The 17,564-nt window shown below is 44.8% G+C and overlaps 1 protein-coding gene across 1 annotated transcript in view; it reads left to right on the forward strand.

The window, feature by feature from the left end:
* Positions 1 to 17,564, forward strand: part of LOC126482137 (synaptic vesicle glycoprotein 2A-like) — a 222,762-nt gene that overhangs the window by 114,796 nt on the left and 90,402 nt on the right. The window contains exons 6-7 of the mRNA XM_050106113.1: positions 6,487 to 6,608; positions 14,942 to 15,180. Of these exons, the coding sequence (XP_049962070.1) occupies positions 6,487 to 6,608; positions 14,942 to 15,180 (361 nt within the window). The remainder of the gene's footprint in view (positions 1 to 6,486; positions 6,609 to 14,941; positions 15,181 to 17,564) is intronic.

The following is a 17,564-nucleotide window of genomic DNA, read 5'->3' on the forward strand; positions in this document are numbered from 1 at the left end:
GACTCACCATTTAACCGTCTGTCAATCACTTTCAATGGATGCTCACGGCAGTAGCATGCCAACAGCTGAGAAACTACGCCGTTTGCAACATTCTCGTTCCCAGACACTAGGCTGTAAAAATTGGCCTTCTCTCAAAGTCGCTTAAGTCAGTAGATTTCGTAGTTTCCTGCCCGAATTGTCGCTAGAAGTATTAACCTTTGGTCTCTGGTACACTTGCACAGGGTGAAGAAAAAATGCTGCACTCGGCGATCGGCATGCGATTGCTCATACCACTTCATGACAAAAGTGTGTCTAGCAAAACCTAGTCTCATCAAGAGGTTTAATAGAAAAACGATTTAAAAAACGAGGCTCTAGCAACACTGTAACTGTGTGCAGAGTGGCAAAGAACAGGTAGCCTGAACTATGCGCTGTGCTGGAGATGTCCATCTAGCTCAGTGCCGTAGAGAACGATATCCAAACTCGCCGATGTCCGAGTCGCGTTCACTCCAAACATTTTGTTTGAACTGTTTCCAATTCAGACATCCACAATGCGATATCTCGTGTATTTTTTTCTCTTACTGTTACCTTTATTTAAACATTAAGACATAATGTTAACTTCTTAAAGACGTAAACGACCACTTTGTTTCGACCATGACACAAATTACGCCAACAGACAATTATAGTGGATTCAGTAACACCGTCTGTATCCAATGACGTACAAAAAAGCCCAATAGGTAGGCTACAGTAGATTGCTCATTATGCTACGCACAATAAGTTCATTCTGTACGTTTGACGTCCACGCTTATTTCGGCAGAGTCGGAACGTAAACGTACCAGCAACGTTCACTTTAGAGAATGTGTTCAAGGCGACCAATCGCTGGATCATACTTTGCTGGACCTTACGCAACACACCTGCATCCATCATTGAAGAAGCGGCATGCACTCGAGTTATTAGCCGTGTGCATGCACGGGTGGAGTGCTACAGACTTGTTCATTTAAGTGTCCCCACAAATAAAAATCTAGTGGATTAAGGCGAGGGTAACATGGAGGCCAGAACATCGGACCTCCACGACCAAGCCATTTCCCTGGAAACGCTTCGTTTAAATAGTTACGCACATTCATTCCAAAGCGCGACGGTGCACCATCATGCTGAGATCGTAACTGTGCCGAACACCAAGTGGAACGTTTTCGAACGCGTCAGGTAAACTATTTCAAAGCAACTTACGATAAAGGGGGCGCATACAACTTGTTCGGCAATAGGTAAGGGTCCAAAAGTACTCCTCCCACCATTTTAGCCCACTTCATGCCAAAACGAGACAAAGCCACGTTCTCCGGTGATATATGGGTTGTGTTCCGACTAATAACGGCTAGATTCGTCAGCCCATATCACGTTATTTATAAAATCTTCCACTTTTTGCAAAAGGCAGTCACATAACTGTACTCTTCTGGCCACTGGTATTGATTTAACCTGTAATGACATAGATGCAGTTCTTCATCGTGCTACACTTCAAAAATGGTTCAAATGGCTCTGAGCACTTTGGGAGGTCATCAGTCATCAGTCGCTTAGAACTTAGAACTACTTAAACCTGACTAACCTAAGGACATCACACACATCCATGTCCGAGGCGGGATTCGAACCTGCGACCGTAGCGGTCGGGTCGCGCGGTTCCGGACTGGAGCATCTAGAACAGCTCGGCCACAGTGACCGGCGCTACACTTCAATAATCAGTCTTCGAGTCTACGTTTCAGTATCACGGGTGGTTCGCTAAGGTGATTGGTGACGGCTTCAGCAATGACGTACTCTGTTTATGAGTACGTGTAGTCCTTGGACGACCTCTGTCCATTACTATGGGCTAAGATTACCGGTTTCCCAGTGGCGTTGCTCCAGGGGACAAAAAACATTCTTATCGGGGTGGTATCTTTGAGGGTACCGTGCGGTATGCGCACGAGCAACAGCAGCAGCAGCAGCAACTTGGTTGTCGGAAGCACCAAGCACCAAATGCATAGTAAGGTATTCATTGTTCGTCCATCAGCAAGCCGCCCTTCATAAAATTCACAGAACCAGTTATGGTTGTGTAATGGACGCTTGCCAGCCGCTGTAGCCGAGCGTTTCTAGGCGCTTCAGTCCGGAACCGCGCTGCTGCTACGGTGACAGGTTCGAATCCTGCCTCGGACATGGATGTATGTGATGTCCTTAGGTTAGTTAGGTTTAAGTAGTTGTAAGTCTAGGGGAATGATGACCTCAGATGTTAAGTCCCATAGTGCTCAGAGCCGTTTGAACCATTTTAATGGACGCTTAGTAGAGACACGCATGTAGTTAAATAGATCCCACTGTATGTGAGAGGCTATTGTCATATGACAAAATGATGTCCTCCTTATAAACGATGAGAACTAGGAAACGGACGTCAAGAAAATAAAAACAAAAGTAACCTGATGAGGATTCGAACCATAGCTTAATAGTGGACTAGGTTTGATGATCCAGCTATCTATTTTTTCCCTTCTTAACTTTGTTAGTTGTTCGTTGCTTTTGGTCGGGGCGAATGTCAAGTGGCACCCGCGCAGGTTCATCAACGATCCCTTTTCTCAACCCTTTTTATGACAAAGGGCAGACAGCCCTTTGACCGAACTCGCTGAGCTACCGCGTCCGCTATTCAGTGAGCTATGACGCCTGGTACGGTAGTCCTAGTGCGGGGCCACACACGTTCATCTGTACATTCCGATGCGCTGCACGATATGAATGATGCCAGCTCCTTGTTTTCATACACTTCTTTTCAAAACGCATCCGATCTCATTTTGATAGATAAAATTTTGTCTTGAATCTAGGTGAGGAATCTCATACCGATCTCCAAGTGCGGCATTTTTTTCTTCGACCTGTATAATTTCCTTAGCGCGTCACGTACTCGCTATGCAATCAGACAACGTTCACTTTTATGGCGGGCAGTGGCCATAATGTTCTGACTCCAGAAGATAAAGTAGCTTTACCCCTGTTTGAGGACAGTTTTGGTCTCAGGGTGCCTGTATTTTATAACTCCTCTGGTTAGTGCGGAAGCAACTATATCAGACAGTCGATCCGTACTGTATCCGAAGCGGTCTCCAAAACAAATTATGGCTTGGAAAAAATCAGCGGTTGCAGACAATAGCCTCACGAATAAACATAAAATTACGTTTGATTAAGTATAATCTTACCCACGCAACTGTTCACTTTTTAATCAAAAAGTTGGCAATAATCAGAACGTGCTTTGATACAATGACAAAAAAAAAAAAAAAAAATCGCTGCGCCAAGAAAGAGTTGGTGCGACGTAAACGAAAGTTGTTATGCGTGTTTCTACACCTGAAAGACGGTGTCTATTCAAATTTCGTGCTACTCGCATAAGAGTGGCGCTAATACCGGCAACATGAGGATGAGAGCCAGGTTTGCTTTAAATACACACCTTAACAGTGGTGAGCGTTAGTTACTTTTGAGATTTGATCTGGTGAGCTGATGTTAGTCAAGAATGCCTTTAAGGCGACAAAGGAGTCATTATCCTCATACTCTGAGTTTTAATGAAGTCTTGTAATAGGGCTATGAGAAGCTTGAACTTCCTTCTGCGATACTGCAGAAAGACTTGGCAGGAATGTAGCCACCGTACACCGCATATGGATTTCTGGCAGCGGTGGTCACGAGAATGTGCAGTCGCAAGAGGATCGGACTCTGGACGGTAACGTGGCACTACCGAGAGGCCATCTTGTTCGGCGTATAGCTCTGGGACATCGTACTGCCTCTCCAGCAGCATTTTGAGCAGCAGTTGGCACCACAGTGACACAACGAACTGTTACAAGTCGGTTACTTCAAGGACAGCTCCGAGCTAGACGCCCTGTAGCGTGCGTACCACTGACCCCGTAGCACCGCCATTTACAACTTCAGTCGGGTCAAGCGTGAGCTTCTTGGAGAGCAGTGTGGTGGTATTGTGTTACCTGATGAAAGCTGGTTCTGCATCGGTGCCAGTGATGGCCGTGTGTTCGTCAGAAGAAGACGAACTGCGAGGCTGCAACCAATCTGTCGGCATACTAGACTCACTAAAACCGCAGGGGAATATCTCCCATAGCATAACACTGATCCCACCAGCCTGCGTCCGTTGCGCGCTGCACGTTTAGAGCCGCCGTTCACCTCGGTGACGGCGTTTGTGGAGATGACCATCGATCTAGTGTAGCAAAAACGTGATTCACCCCGGGAGCCGACACGTTTCCATTGATCGACGGACGAATGCCAATATTCCCGTGTCCACTGTAATCGTAACTGACGATGTCGTTGGTTCAACATGTGAACGCAAAGGTGTTGTCTGCTGCGGAGCTCCATGTTGAACAATGTACGATGAACGGTGTGCTCCGACACAGCTGTGCGTGCACTGGCATTGTGCTCTTTTAGCAGAGATGCCACAGATCAGCATCTATCCTCCGTTACAGACCAGACAAGCCTCCGAACCTCACGTTGTGTGAAGAGTCGTGGACGACCAATCATTTAGCGCTTGGTGCTAGACTGACTGTCCTTCCACTTCTTACCATAGATGCTCACGGCAGTAGCACGTGAACATTAGACGAGCTTCATCGTTTTCGAGACACTCGTTCGCAAACTCTGCGCAATAATTACCTGCCCTTTGTCAACGTATCTTAAAGGATTTCCCCATTTGCAGCCCATATCTTCGTTAGGGTTATCCCTCGTTCGTGTCTGCTCCGCTTGCATAATTTAGTTACCGAGTCACGTACTCGGTACGCCGCCAGACGGCATCCAACATCACAGTGGGCAGTGTATATTAGCATATTACAGGATACTCTAAGCGCATTCTCGTTCAAAACTGCTAAAACAAACAGAAATTACCTTTACTTCTCGAAACCACGCCGATGCTTAGATGAACAACCTTTTTTAAGCAGCTGCTGAAACCTACTGGGAGCTTTCAGAAACGGGAACAAGTGATACGCAGAAAGCTCGTGGTGTAAAGTATGCGCTATCAGGCACAGCAAGGTTAATTAACTCCTGGAGCCAGAAAAAATAAAAGTTGTTTGTAGCATACACCACCTAAGAATTTTGAAGGATAATGCCATCACAGCAGCAGTTACGGCAGACAGTTGTTCCTGACAAAAACATTGGAATTAAACATTGAAACCTGAGATTTTACTCCAACTTGGCAACAAAACCGAGAATATATTCCAAGACGGAAAAAGAAAAAAAAAAAGAAGGCGCAACACTAAGTAATTGTCCAAATGAGATGGAAGTCGGTAGATGTGACGCACATGTATAGACAAGCAAATGATTACAATTTCAGAAATATTGGATGATTTTTTCCAGAGCAAATTGACAAAGTCAATAACGCGTTGCTCCACCACAGGCCCCTACAAGCAGTTATTCGGCTTGACATTCATTCATAGAGTTGCTGCATGTCCTCCTGAGGGATATCGTGCCAAATTCTGAGCAACTGGCTGTTTAGATGGTCAAAATCCTGAGCCTGTTGTAGGGTCCTGCCCGTAATGCTCCAAACGTTCTCAACTCCGGTAAACTTGTTGGCCGAGTTAGGCTTTCGGAAGTATGAAGACAAGCAGTAGAAACTCTCGCCGTGTGAGGGCGGGCTGCTGAATTGTAAGCCCAGGATGGCTTGCCATTCAAGGAAACGAGGAAAACGAGGCACAGAATACCGGCGAGGTACCGCTGTGTTGTAAGGGAGCCGCAGATGACAACCAAAGGTGTCCTGCTATGAAAAGAAATGACACCCCAATCCGTCACTCCTGGCTGTCGGGCCGTATGTCTGGGGTCCATTTCATTTCATAACAGGTCTCCTTTGGATGTCATCCACGGCTTCCCTACAGCTGAGTGGTACGTCGACGATATTCTACCCCCCGTTTTGTTGCCCTTCATGGAAAGCTGTCCGGGGCTTACATTTCAGGAACATAATAGCTGCCCGCTCACGGTGAGAGTTTCTACTGCTTGTTTTAACGCTTGCCAAACCCTACCTTGACCAGCAAGGTCACCGGATCTCTCTCCAGTTGAGAACGTTTGGAACATTATGGGGAGGGCTCTTAAACCAGCTAGGGATTTTGATGACGTAACACGCCAGTTCGACAGAATTTGGCACGATATCCCTCCAGGAGGACATTCAACAACTCTTTCAATCAGTGCCAAGCCGAATAGATGCTTGTTTAAGGGCCGGAGATGTACCAACGCTTTCTTGACTCGCTTAATTTGTGAAGCCATTCCTCTGGAATAAGTTATCCAATTTTCCTGAAATTGTAAACATTTGGTTATCTGTACACGTACATCACACCTACCGATTTCCTTCCCATTCGGATAATTCCTTGGTGCTACTTTTTTTGTCGTACACTGTATTTTGAATAAGTATGCAGTCACGAGAATCTTCGGTCCCAGACGACTAGACGACTTTCTTTGTATACGACAACCCAGCCTGGCGCAAAATGCGTTCCATCTTTTGCAGAGGTCTGTGTCCGTAGCTGCCAGCGCTGCATGGTCCGCGTGTTGCAGGTCGTGCGGCGCCCTGTGTATAAACTTCTCGTTCCTGGCGGAGTTCCACGGCGCACAGTACCGCAACCGCTGTGTCATGACCACCGGCATCTACGTCGGCATCGCGCAGGTCGCCTTACCAGGTGAGCCGCTCAAACTGCTTTGCTTTCAGTCGCTGTCTCACGCATTTAGCTTAAGAGCAATCTCGGAACAAAGGTTTTAGCAAAGCTGGTTTGAATCATCGTCGTCAACTGCCTTCACTGAACTGTAAAATTGATTCAGTTGCTTATGACTAGATGACATTAGCTTTCCAAGTTTCCAATGTCAATATTAGTGAGAGTAAGTGAGCTGTAGCATCCTTCCCCTTATACCCATCATCGGTTCAAATGGTTCAAATGGCTCTGAGCACTATGGGACTTAACTTCTGAGGTCATCAGTCTCCTAGAACTTAGAACTACTTAAACCTAACTAACCTAAGGACGTCGCACACATCCATGCCCGAGGCAGGATTCGAACCTGCGACCGTAGCTATAATCGGTTCCATTTGTCAATTCCGTACTATGCACACTACGTTGAAGGAAACGCGCTTCACGTTGAAAAGCGTTGTAAGCGTTCTCGATTAATTCACGAACATGACTGTTGATGAGCAACGACGGTGATGTCGATTAAAACACGGCTGTCGCTAACGTAGCATCAGAATATAGCGTAGGAAATAAGACAGGTATGTGAATGTAGACTTTTCCGGCGTGCACAGTTCGCGGAGAGCTTTCGGGTTTCCAGCCGCGTGGCAGTATTATAAAACCGCGTCGTTTCTACAAGTGATATAGTCAACTCATCATCATCTATCGAAGTGTCGAAATTTTGCCGATACCGTTCCACTTATATCTGCGATGTGTCCCACTCCACCTGGCTCCGGGAGGTTGTGTATGGGTAAGCTGGCGGGCGGGGTGAGGGGAGAAGTCTCAGTGGTGGGGTACCGGACGCGCCGTTCGCTTCTCTGTCAGAACATTCCCGACCTGTCTCTGGCGACGTTCTTAAAACCCCTTGTGGGCCACTTTTGTCATCACGTGAAGAACTCGGCAGAATTCGTGAGAATGCTTAAGGACATGCGACTACAGAGAAACGACTTTCTAGAGCTTCGACGTCACCTCGCTCTTCACGAAAGTACCTCTGTAAGATTCCTTGGCTCTGCTCTACTGAATCAAGCCTCAAACAGTGAAACTTCTTGAGCATGTACTAACGACCACCTGCATTCGAGAGTTTTATGAGTAGACAGATGGAGTGGATCTGGTATCCCCTCTTGCTCAAGGGATCGAAAATCTATATATGGAACTCTTTGTAGAGATGGTCCCCCAAACTGCTCGCCAAACACCCAAGCACTTCTGCCGCTATGGGAAGGATACTTCTGTGGTTTGGAGCATGGCAGACACTCACTCGATGAGTTTCTAAACCACCTTAACAGCATCAATGACAACATCGCCTTCACTATGGAAATAGAGGAGGATGGCTGTCTCCCATTTCTGAATATGCTAATAACAAACAAGGCAAATGGCTCACTAGACTATTCTGTATATAGGAAGAAGACTCAAAGAGACCTGTATCTGCATGCAACAAGCTATCCCGCCATCCAGCCCAGCGGCGAACAGCACCGGTCGCCTTGGTACACAGAGCGCATGTCACCTGTGTTGAAGAAAGCCTCTCAGACGAACTGCAGCACCTGAAGGAGGTATTTTGCAGAAATGGGTATAGAGAAGCGCAGGTTAGGAGGGCGTTTAAGCGAGACAGGTTGCGGAAATTCGGGAAGAAGGAGAAGAAAAGCAATTGGCTTTTCTTCCGTATTTGGGACGGTGGCAGCCAAAACTGAGAGGCTTCTGGAAAAACCGAACACAAAAGCCGTCGTCGGACCACTGGCAGAGACGAAAGAGTGGCTTGGCTCCGCCTAAGACCCATTTAAACTCAACGTACCAGGAATTTACAGCACCTCCTGCGAATGCGGTCTACGATATTTTCGACAAACGCAGCGATGTATTTCTAAACGCTGCGAGGAACATATCACGCATGTGCGGCTGGGACAGACGGAGAAATCGGTTCAAAATGGTTCAAATGGCTCTGAGCACCATGGGACTCAACTGCTGAGGTCATTAGTCCCCTAGTACTTAGAACTAGTTAAACCTAACTAACCTAAGGACATCACAAACATCCATGCCCGAGGCAGGATTCGAACCTGCGACCGTAGCGGTCTTGCGGTTCCAGACTGCAGGGCCTTTAACCGCACGGCCACTTCGGCCGGCGGAGAAATCGGCGATAGCAGAACACATCAACAAGGAAGACCACACATCTGACTTCGAGAAGAACAAGTTGCTCTGCCGAGCCGCCGGCTATTGGAACAGCGCCATAAAAGGGTACATCGAAATTCGGATTCACGAGAATATTGTAAACAGAGAGGAAGGATACCAATTGAGTGCGGCATGGTATCCAGCGATAGCGACAACTCGACGAGAGCGCGCCCGCCACCGTTCTCCTCACGAGACAGGGCCTGAATACTCTGACACGAGATACGAACGGCACGTCCACTATCCCCACCACCGCAGCTTCAAGCCCTACCCCGCCAACCGACCTATGTGTACCCATCCGCCCTGAGTCAGGTGGAAAGGCGTACACCGCAGGTATAAGCAGGAGACATCTGCAAAATCTCGGCTCTTCGCCAGAAGATGACGAATATGCCATTGGTCGGAATGTCGCGGTTTTATAATACTGCCACCCAGCTGGAAACCCTAGAGCTTCTCATCAACAGATGAGTAGATAATAGGACAATGTCCCGCCAGTTGGCTTACCTGCCATGTTTGGAGTAGAGCACACTCCAGAATATCTGGAGTTCTTCCTGTTCTGCCATCGGACAATCAAGGCGAGCTTCCGTCATACTCACACAGCTGCCATGCTCGAGGTCTGTCGTAGCGCCACCAGTCGATGACATGCAAACTCCCTAACATTGTTTGTTGCTCGGAAAGTATACTGACCAAGCGTTAATAAAGAGTCACTTAAAAGGAAGAAATATTACGGTTAATGTGTAGTCGAAGACAAAGTGATTTGCGAAGGCTCGGAAAGCAAATCTGATGTGTTGTTTTTTCAAAGAGAGCATTCCGGCACCAGTCATGATTTTTTTAAATTTTATTTACTCTAGTTCCGTAGGACCAAATTGAGGAGCAAATCTCCAAGATCATGGTACGTGTCAGTACATGAAGTTACGACATAAAAGTAATAGCAGATAAAAAATGTTCATGAACCTGAAAAAAGTCAGTCCATAAGTTTAAGTAAACGATAACAGCAATACAATAAGAATCAGCTTAATTTTTCAAGGAATTCTTCAGTTACAATTTGAAAGCGCGTGGACTACTGCTAAGAGTTTTGAATTCGAGTGGTAGCTTATTGAAAATGGATGCAGCAGTATACTGCACACCTTTTTGCACATGAATGAAGGAAGTCCGATCCAAACGCAGGTTTGATCCCTGTCGAGTATTAATAGAGTGAAAGCTGCTTATTCTTGGGAATAAACTAATATTGATAACAAGAAACGACAATAAGGAATATACATATTGAGAGGCCAATCACAAAATACCCAGACTCGTGAATAGAGGTCGACAAGAAGTTTGTGAACTCACACCACTTATTGCCCGAACCGCCCGTTTCTGAGCCAAAAATATCCTTATAGAATGGGAAGAGTTACCCAAAAATATAATACCATACGACATAAGGGAACGAAAATAAGCAAAGTAGACTAATTTTCGTGTCGAAGTATCACTCACTTCTGATACAGTTCGAATAGTAAAAATGGGTATTAAGTCTTTGAACAAGATCCTGAAAGTGGGCTTTCCACGACAGCTTAGTATCTATCTGAACACCTAGAAATGTGAACTGTTCATTTTCACTAATCATATGCCCTTTCTGTGAAATTAAAACATCAGGTTTTGTTGAATTGTTTGTTAGAAACTGTAAAAGCTGAGTTTTACTGTGATTTAACGTTAGTTTATTTTCTAGAAGTCATGAACTGAGGTCATGTACAGCACTATTTGAAACCGAGCCAATGTTGGACACAACATCCTTTACTACCAAGCTAGTGTCATCAGCAAACAGAAATATTTTAGAGTTACCCGTAATACTAGAGGGCTAAAACGAAAACCGCGAAAATAGAAAATCTGGATGGCGAGTCTAGTGGCTCGCCATTGCGGTATTTGGCTCGGTAAAACGTAAGAAAAGATAGTCTGTGACCAGGCTACTAGCTTGACTGTGGACAAAGAGCAGCCTTCCCTCGCCGCGGCGCTAGGAAGGGAACCGGACGCTGTGGCCGAGCGGTTCTAGGCGCTTCGGTCCGGAACGGCGCCGCTGCGGTCTCTACTTCTAAGTCTAGGGGACTGATGACCTCAGATGTTAAGTCCCACAGTGCTTAGAGCCATTTGAACCATTTGAACTAGGAAGGGGAGGGTGGCGGGCCGGTTGCCCCGACCGCTTTTTATCTCTGGGAAGATCCGCTGATTCTTGTTGTATTGCTGATAGCGTTTATTTAAACTTATTGACTCACTTTTTTCAGGTTAATGAACATTTATTTTTATCTGTTATTACTTCTATGTTGTAATTTCATGTACTGATACCTTCCATGACCTTGGAGATTTGCTCCTCTATTTGGTCCTACGGAACTTGAAGTGTAAATAAAAAATAAATAAAAAGACTCTTAGTATGACACTATTATTGGACCTGGGACCGTTCTGGAAGGACTGGACGAGTGAAAATTGCTGCCCCTATCCGGAATTGAACTCGAGGCATTTAAGAGTGTAGAGTAGGATGTCCAGATGCAGACGTATAGAAAAGAGGGCAGACAGCTTCAGAAAGAAGGACAAAGTTAGAGAAAAGAGGAAACGCTGAAACAAACATTCAAATTTAATAAATGAATTAATTAATAGACATGACATACATTCCTTAATTTTTATTGGTACTTCTCTAAAGATCAAATTTTCTGTAGAAGTGTAAAATTGCTTAGCAGATAGTTGTAAAAAGACAGACAGGAAAATTCTTTTAAATTATAATGGACCATGAATGTACCTTTAACAGATTCAGGGTTCAGCCTATTCCTGACATCAGTCCACTGTGTAGTAATGAGCGAAAACACTCTTTCTGCATTCGCATTGTGCCCTGATATATTGAAAAAGTCTTCGGCAAGTTTTAACAATCCTGAATGACAATCAACAGACTTACTTTCACAAAAATACTTGGCCCATTTTTTACTACAAGAGAACCCACTAAATTCAGCATCATTACTATTCGGTTTCATAAATTGCCTAGAATTACAGAACTGGTCAAAACATTGTACACCTGCAATATCAAAAGCTTTACATTTAGCTTGCAAAAACAAAAGTCTTTTTCCAACATCACTGTAGTTAACATTTTTTTAAAAAAGACATACATCTGAAACAGGAAAAGTCGTCAAACATACAGAGCCATCCTTTAAATATTCACGGCACGACTGATACAGCAACACGGCTTCATGTAAAAAGTTTGACTTCTTTCTCAAAACCACTATCCAAATCAACAGAAAGAATATCAATAAACAGTGCTAAGTACATGACGTGAAGCCTACAACGCCAAGCCAAGACAATCTGCATCTGGAACTGAAAATACGGAACGGAAATTGTAAACAATTGATATTTGCACACGCTTATTGATCAATTTATAATCAGTACTGAAAAATCGATAAAATCGACGATCCTGCTACCATCCGTAGATAAGGCATATAAGAAAAGAGCAAAAGAGCGGGAATAATTGCAAATACAGTTTTATTACGATCAACTTTGTGAAAAGGAGGACAATGTAAAAATCCCCCCAGACTCCGGACAAACAGGTAAAAAGGAGAACATGCCCGGATTTATAGGGATGTCTCGTCACCCTAGCATAGTGCTCTACAGGCTAGACCACCAAGGTCGTCTCGCTCCGTAAGTCCTTCTAAATAGAAAGCTGCTTCGTACATTGACGTATGTCGGCGCTGTACCCGGAATCTGTACTACCCAGTTTATTAGCAAACTGAGAACTTCGAATAACTTCATGGCGGTACACGTAAACAGCCCACCAGTTTGTGCAACAAGTGGAGCCCGAAGAGAGAGAGAGAGAGATTTCACTGTCTGTATCCTAGGAGGCATCGTACTCGATTCTAGCTTCAGGCACTGACTAAGCCTTGGAACATTGCCAAGCAAGCTTAATCAGACGGATACAGGCGATCAGGAACGGTCATACAGGGAAGAGAGCCATTTTTACTCGGCAGTCTTTTCCTTCCTTCATGAATTAAGTGGTTTCACCTGTTCCGGTCAACAAGATCCAGCCATCCCTTCCGTCGTCTTCCCCCTCTGTCCTGTCCCTCTAGGTTTTCGGTCAAGAACTTATTTTCGAAGTCTATTTTAATGGATTTAATCTACATGTTTCTACCACCTGTTTCTGTTTAAATCTTTTTTGGTTGATTGATTGATTTGAGAGAGGGGACCAAACAGCAAGGTCATCTGTCCCATCGGATTAGGAAAGGACGAGGAAGAAAGTCGGGCGTGCCCTTTCAAGGGAACCATCCCGGCATTTGCCTGCAGCGATTTATAGAAATCACGGAAAACTTAAGCCAGAATGGCCGGATGCAGGTTTGACCCGTCCTCGTCCCGAATGCGAGTCCATTGTGCTAACCCCTGCGGGACCTTGCTCGGTGGATCTTGATTCCTTTGCACTGTATCAGCTTGTAATTCATGTTTTCATTTCTGAAGCGATCTTCTCGTGTGCATCCTTTAACACCACCGAGAAATCATTTCCGCAACCTGAATTCCGCTCGTATTCTTTTGACACGATATTTCAAACGTAACGTGCACCGAAGACTGTCGAACTTAAAAATTATTTTTTACACTTAAACTGAAGAAAGAGAGCACTAATATTGTTCATTGTGTTTCAGCTGCTTCGCGCTCACAATTACATTGCTCTTGTTCACAGTTTCGTTGCAGATAGGTTGTACGAGCGTTTCACGACTACTTCCGTGGATCGGCGCTAGCGTGTCGGAAATCTGGAAATTCCTAACCGAGAGTAAAAAAGATCCAGTAAATCACTACGTTTATTTAAACATTCCCATCGTATTTGTTGGAACTCCGCAGATATTTCTTCATTCACACGTTGTCGCTTTATTCCTCGACGCGTTGTGCGCGCTCTGACGAACACAACACTAATCTGCTTCGGGTGTTTAACTATTTTCTTGTGTATTTTGTTTGTTCGACTACCCAATCATCGTGGCAGTATGCTGCGGAGGATAGTCTCACATCTGTTTTTGTCTTTCCATCACATTTACCTCTAACCCCCTTCCACCGCCGCTAGAATCTCCACCCACACAAAAAGGAACACACATAAAAAAACACAGACACACACAAAATCACGCGCTCAGCGTGCGCGTCCGTGCTGAATTTCAGGGCACATCTTCTGGACTATAAGGAATAAGTAGCTTGCCTTCCTCCTGTTGTGATATACACAATCCTAAGTGAAGTAAGTAGAAAATAGCAGTAAATGAATTTCTTTCTTACTACTGCCGTTGTTATTTCACTTAGGTACGCAAAGCAGCATGATAATTAGTGATAAAAACTGCTGTGTCGAAAGCAGATTTACCCAATTTTTGGAGTGCAAATAAGGCCATATCTGAATAAGTATCGAACGAAATAACACAGTCCAGTGTCACAAGCCCTTTATTTTTATTTCAGTCCCTCTCCCGCAATGACGTTTTTGCTGCGGTACATCGCCTATCTTCAGTCTGCAGAATTTTCAAAATAAACACATAACTTCTTAAAAATTTAAAAATGATTATGTATATTGAATATAAATACAGCTGTGGTGTTTTAAAATATCGATAGTTGATTAGTTTAAAATATGTACATCTTTCTTTAATTACTAAGTGGGAAGTTGTAAACTGTATATTCTAAGATTTAAAAAGGTGTCGGTAGACTGTATAAACAAATGGAACCATAAACTGCACTAAGTTGCAAAAAATTTGAATGAGGACGATTTGTTGGACGGGTGTTTTGTTAGTTATGTGGGATGGAGAAGACAGGCTGTAAGTTCCCGAACCAAGCCTTCGGAAAAGAAAGAAGGAAAGAGTGGAGAGGGAAGTAACAACATCGAGAATAAGAAGAGTATTCTGTTCAAGGAGGGAAGATGGGTAGATTTCGTTGCGTGGTAGAGGTGAGTGGTTAAAGTTTTGCTGGGATAAGATAGCGAGAGTGTGTGGGTGTAAGGTTGGACGAAATGAGACAGACTACGAGGACTAGTAATCAGGGACGAAAACGGTGGGATGGTAGGTGTCACGTCTGCGAGATGTGCAAGACATACAGAAGTGGTTTGAATGTGAGCACTCTACTGAAAGTTGCAGCTGGTGACACTCTTGACGTCTGGCTGAGTGGTCTGCCTTTGTCTTCCGCAGCGATAGGGCTGGGGCTGCTGACGGAGACATGGGAGTACGAGACGAGCGTGCTGACGCTGCGGCCGTGGAACGTGTTCGTCATGATGTGCTCCGTCCCCTCGCTCGCCAGCGGCCTGCTCATCTCCTTCTTCCCCGAGACGCCCAAGTTTCTCATGGCGCACGGCCGCAACGAGGAGGCACTCGCCGTCATGCGCAAGATATACGCGCTCAACACCGGCAACAGTCCGGACACTTTCCCGGTGAGGCACATTAATCTGTAACACTTTCCAACGCTGGATTCTGAAAGCGCACTGTATATACCAAGGTGAAGTCTGGCAGACTGTCGTTGGCCATCGTGGCGTGGAGAATGTGAGGATTTCCGAGAGCGCGTGTATCTTTAAGTTAGAGAGTAGCTAGATTGCAATGCAGAATCCAAGTTAGGGCACGAGCATTTGGAGGAGCAGCAGTCACTATAGAATAGGTGATTACACCGACGGGTAAAACAGGGAAATGTGATGAGAGGAAATAATACAATGTTGTTAATAAGTACCTCTAGCGTTTCAGAGGACCAACATGAGAAAACTAGGAGACATGTAGAAAAATGACACATACCAAAGCATGAACGGAATGGACAGTGTCTTGAAAGTAGGATATAAGATGAAAATCAACAAAAGCAAAACGAGGATAATGGAATTTAGTCAAATTACATCAGGTGATACTGAGGGAATTAGATGAGTTTTGCTATTTGTGGAGCAAAATAACTGATGATGGTCGATGTAGAGAGGGTATGACATGTATACTGGCAATGGCAAGGAAAGCGTTTCTAAAGAAGAGAAATTTATTAACGTCGAATATTTATTTGTCAGAAAATCGTTTCTGAAAGTCTTTGTGTGGAGTGTAGCCATGTATGGAACTGAAACATAGACGATAAATAGTTTAGACAAGAAGAGAGTAGAAGCTCTCGAAATGCGGTGTTTCATAAGACTGGTGAAGATTAGATGAGTAGATCACGTAACTAATGAGGAGATACAGAACAGAATAGGGGAGAGGAGGAATTTGTGGCAAAACTTAACTATAGGAAGGAATTGTTTGGTAGGACATGTTCTGCGACATCAACGGATCACCAATTTAGTATTGGAGGACAGCGTGGAGGGTAAAAATAGTAGAGGGAGACCAAGAGATGAATACACTAGGCAGATTCAGAAGGATGTAGGTTGCAGTAGGTACTTGGAGACGAGAAGCTTTTATAGGATAGATTAGCATGGAGAGCTCAAAAAATGGCTCTGAGCACTATGGGACTTAACTTCTGAGGTCATCAGTCCCCTGGAACTTAGAACTACTTAAACCTAATTAACTTAAGGACATCACACACATCCATGCCTGAGGCAGGATTCGAACCTGCGACCGTAGCGGTCACGCGGTTCCAGACTGTATCGCCTAGAACCGCTCGACCACTTCGGCCGGCGCATGGAGAGCTGCATAAAACCAGTCTCTGGAATGAAGACCGCAACAACAACAACAACAACAACAACAACAAAGCATAGAGCTCTCCGATTTCGATCGTAATACCTGCCATGCAGTAGTTGTACTAGGGGCAGGCGGGTCAGAACACTTACTGTCGCATCGAATTAGTTCGCTCCTGCAGATAGGTAACCCACTGAATAGCTTTCCAAAGCGAGCTCGCTGTTGCGCCTACGCGGGCAATTCCTGTTAGTGAATTCAATGAATTACACGCACATTTTGATGGTTGCCGCGTTACAAATGGTGTCCTTATCGAGCACATATAATGTGAGTTAGAAACTTGCTAAGATGCGGAATCCACAGATACGTTTTTGCTTTCTTTATGTTTTGTAATATCAAGGAGTTGTCTTCTGAACCCCTGGAGGTATAAGGGGCAGTCATATAAAAATAAGATAGTCGGAAGAAAGTAATCAAATTCTTCATAATTTCAAAAGTAATCGCTATAACTGTTAATCAGTTTACCGAGCGAGGTGGCGCAGTGGTTAGCACACTGGACTCGCATTCGGGAGGACGACGGTTAAATCCCGTCTCCAGCCATCCTGATTTAGGTTTTCCGTGATTTCCCTAAATCGTTTCGGCAAATGCCGGGATGGTTCCTTTGAAAGGGCACGGCCGATTTCCTTCCCCATCCTTCCCTAACCCGAGCTTGCGCTCCGTCTCTAATGACCTCGTTGTCGACGGGACGTTAAACAACACTAACCTAACCTAACCTGTTAATCGGTTTATCCCACTGGCTTCACCTATATCTACATCTGCTTGATTATTCTGAAATTTATTATCTGGCAGAGGCTTCACGGAATCATCTTCAAGATATTTCTTTACCGTTCCCCTCTCGAACAGCGAGCAATAAAAACGAACACCTACTTTGTTTCTTTTCAGCTCTGATTTCTCTTATTTTATTATGATAATACCCCCTCCATATTTAGGTGAGCGTCAACAAAATATTTGAACACTGTGAGTACAAAGTTGATGGACGAAATTTTATGAGGAGATCCTGCCGCAACGAGAAACTCCTTTGTTTTAATGATTGTCATCCCAACTGTCGTATCATATCCGTTACGCTCTACCCCCTATTTCGCGACGGTACAAAACGTGCTGCCCTTTTTTGAACTTTTTCGATGTC

This window comes from Schistocerca serialis, chromosome 5, assembly GCF_023864345.2.
Source record: "Schistocerca serialis cubense isolate TAMUIC-IGC-003099 chromosome 5, iqSchSeri2.2, whole genome shotgun sequence".
Classification (NCBI taxonomy): domain Eukaryota; kingdom Metazoa; phylum Arthropoda; class Insecta; order Orthoptera; family Acrididae; genus Schistocerca; species Schistocerca serialis.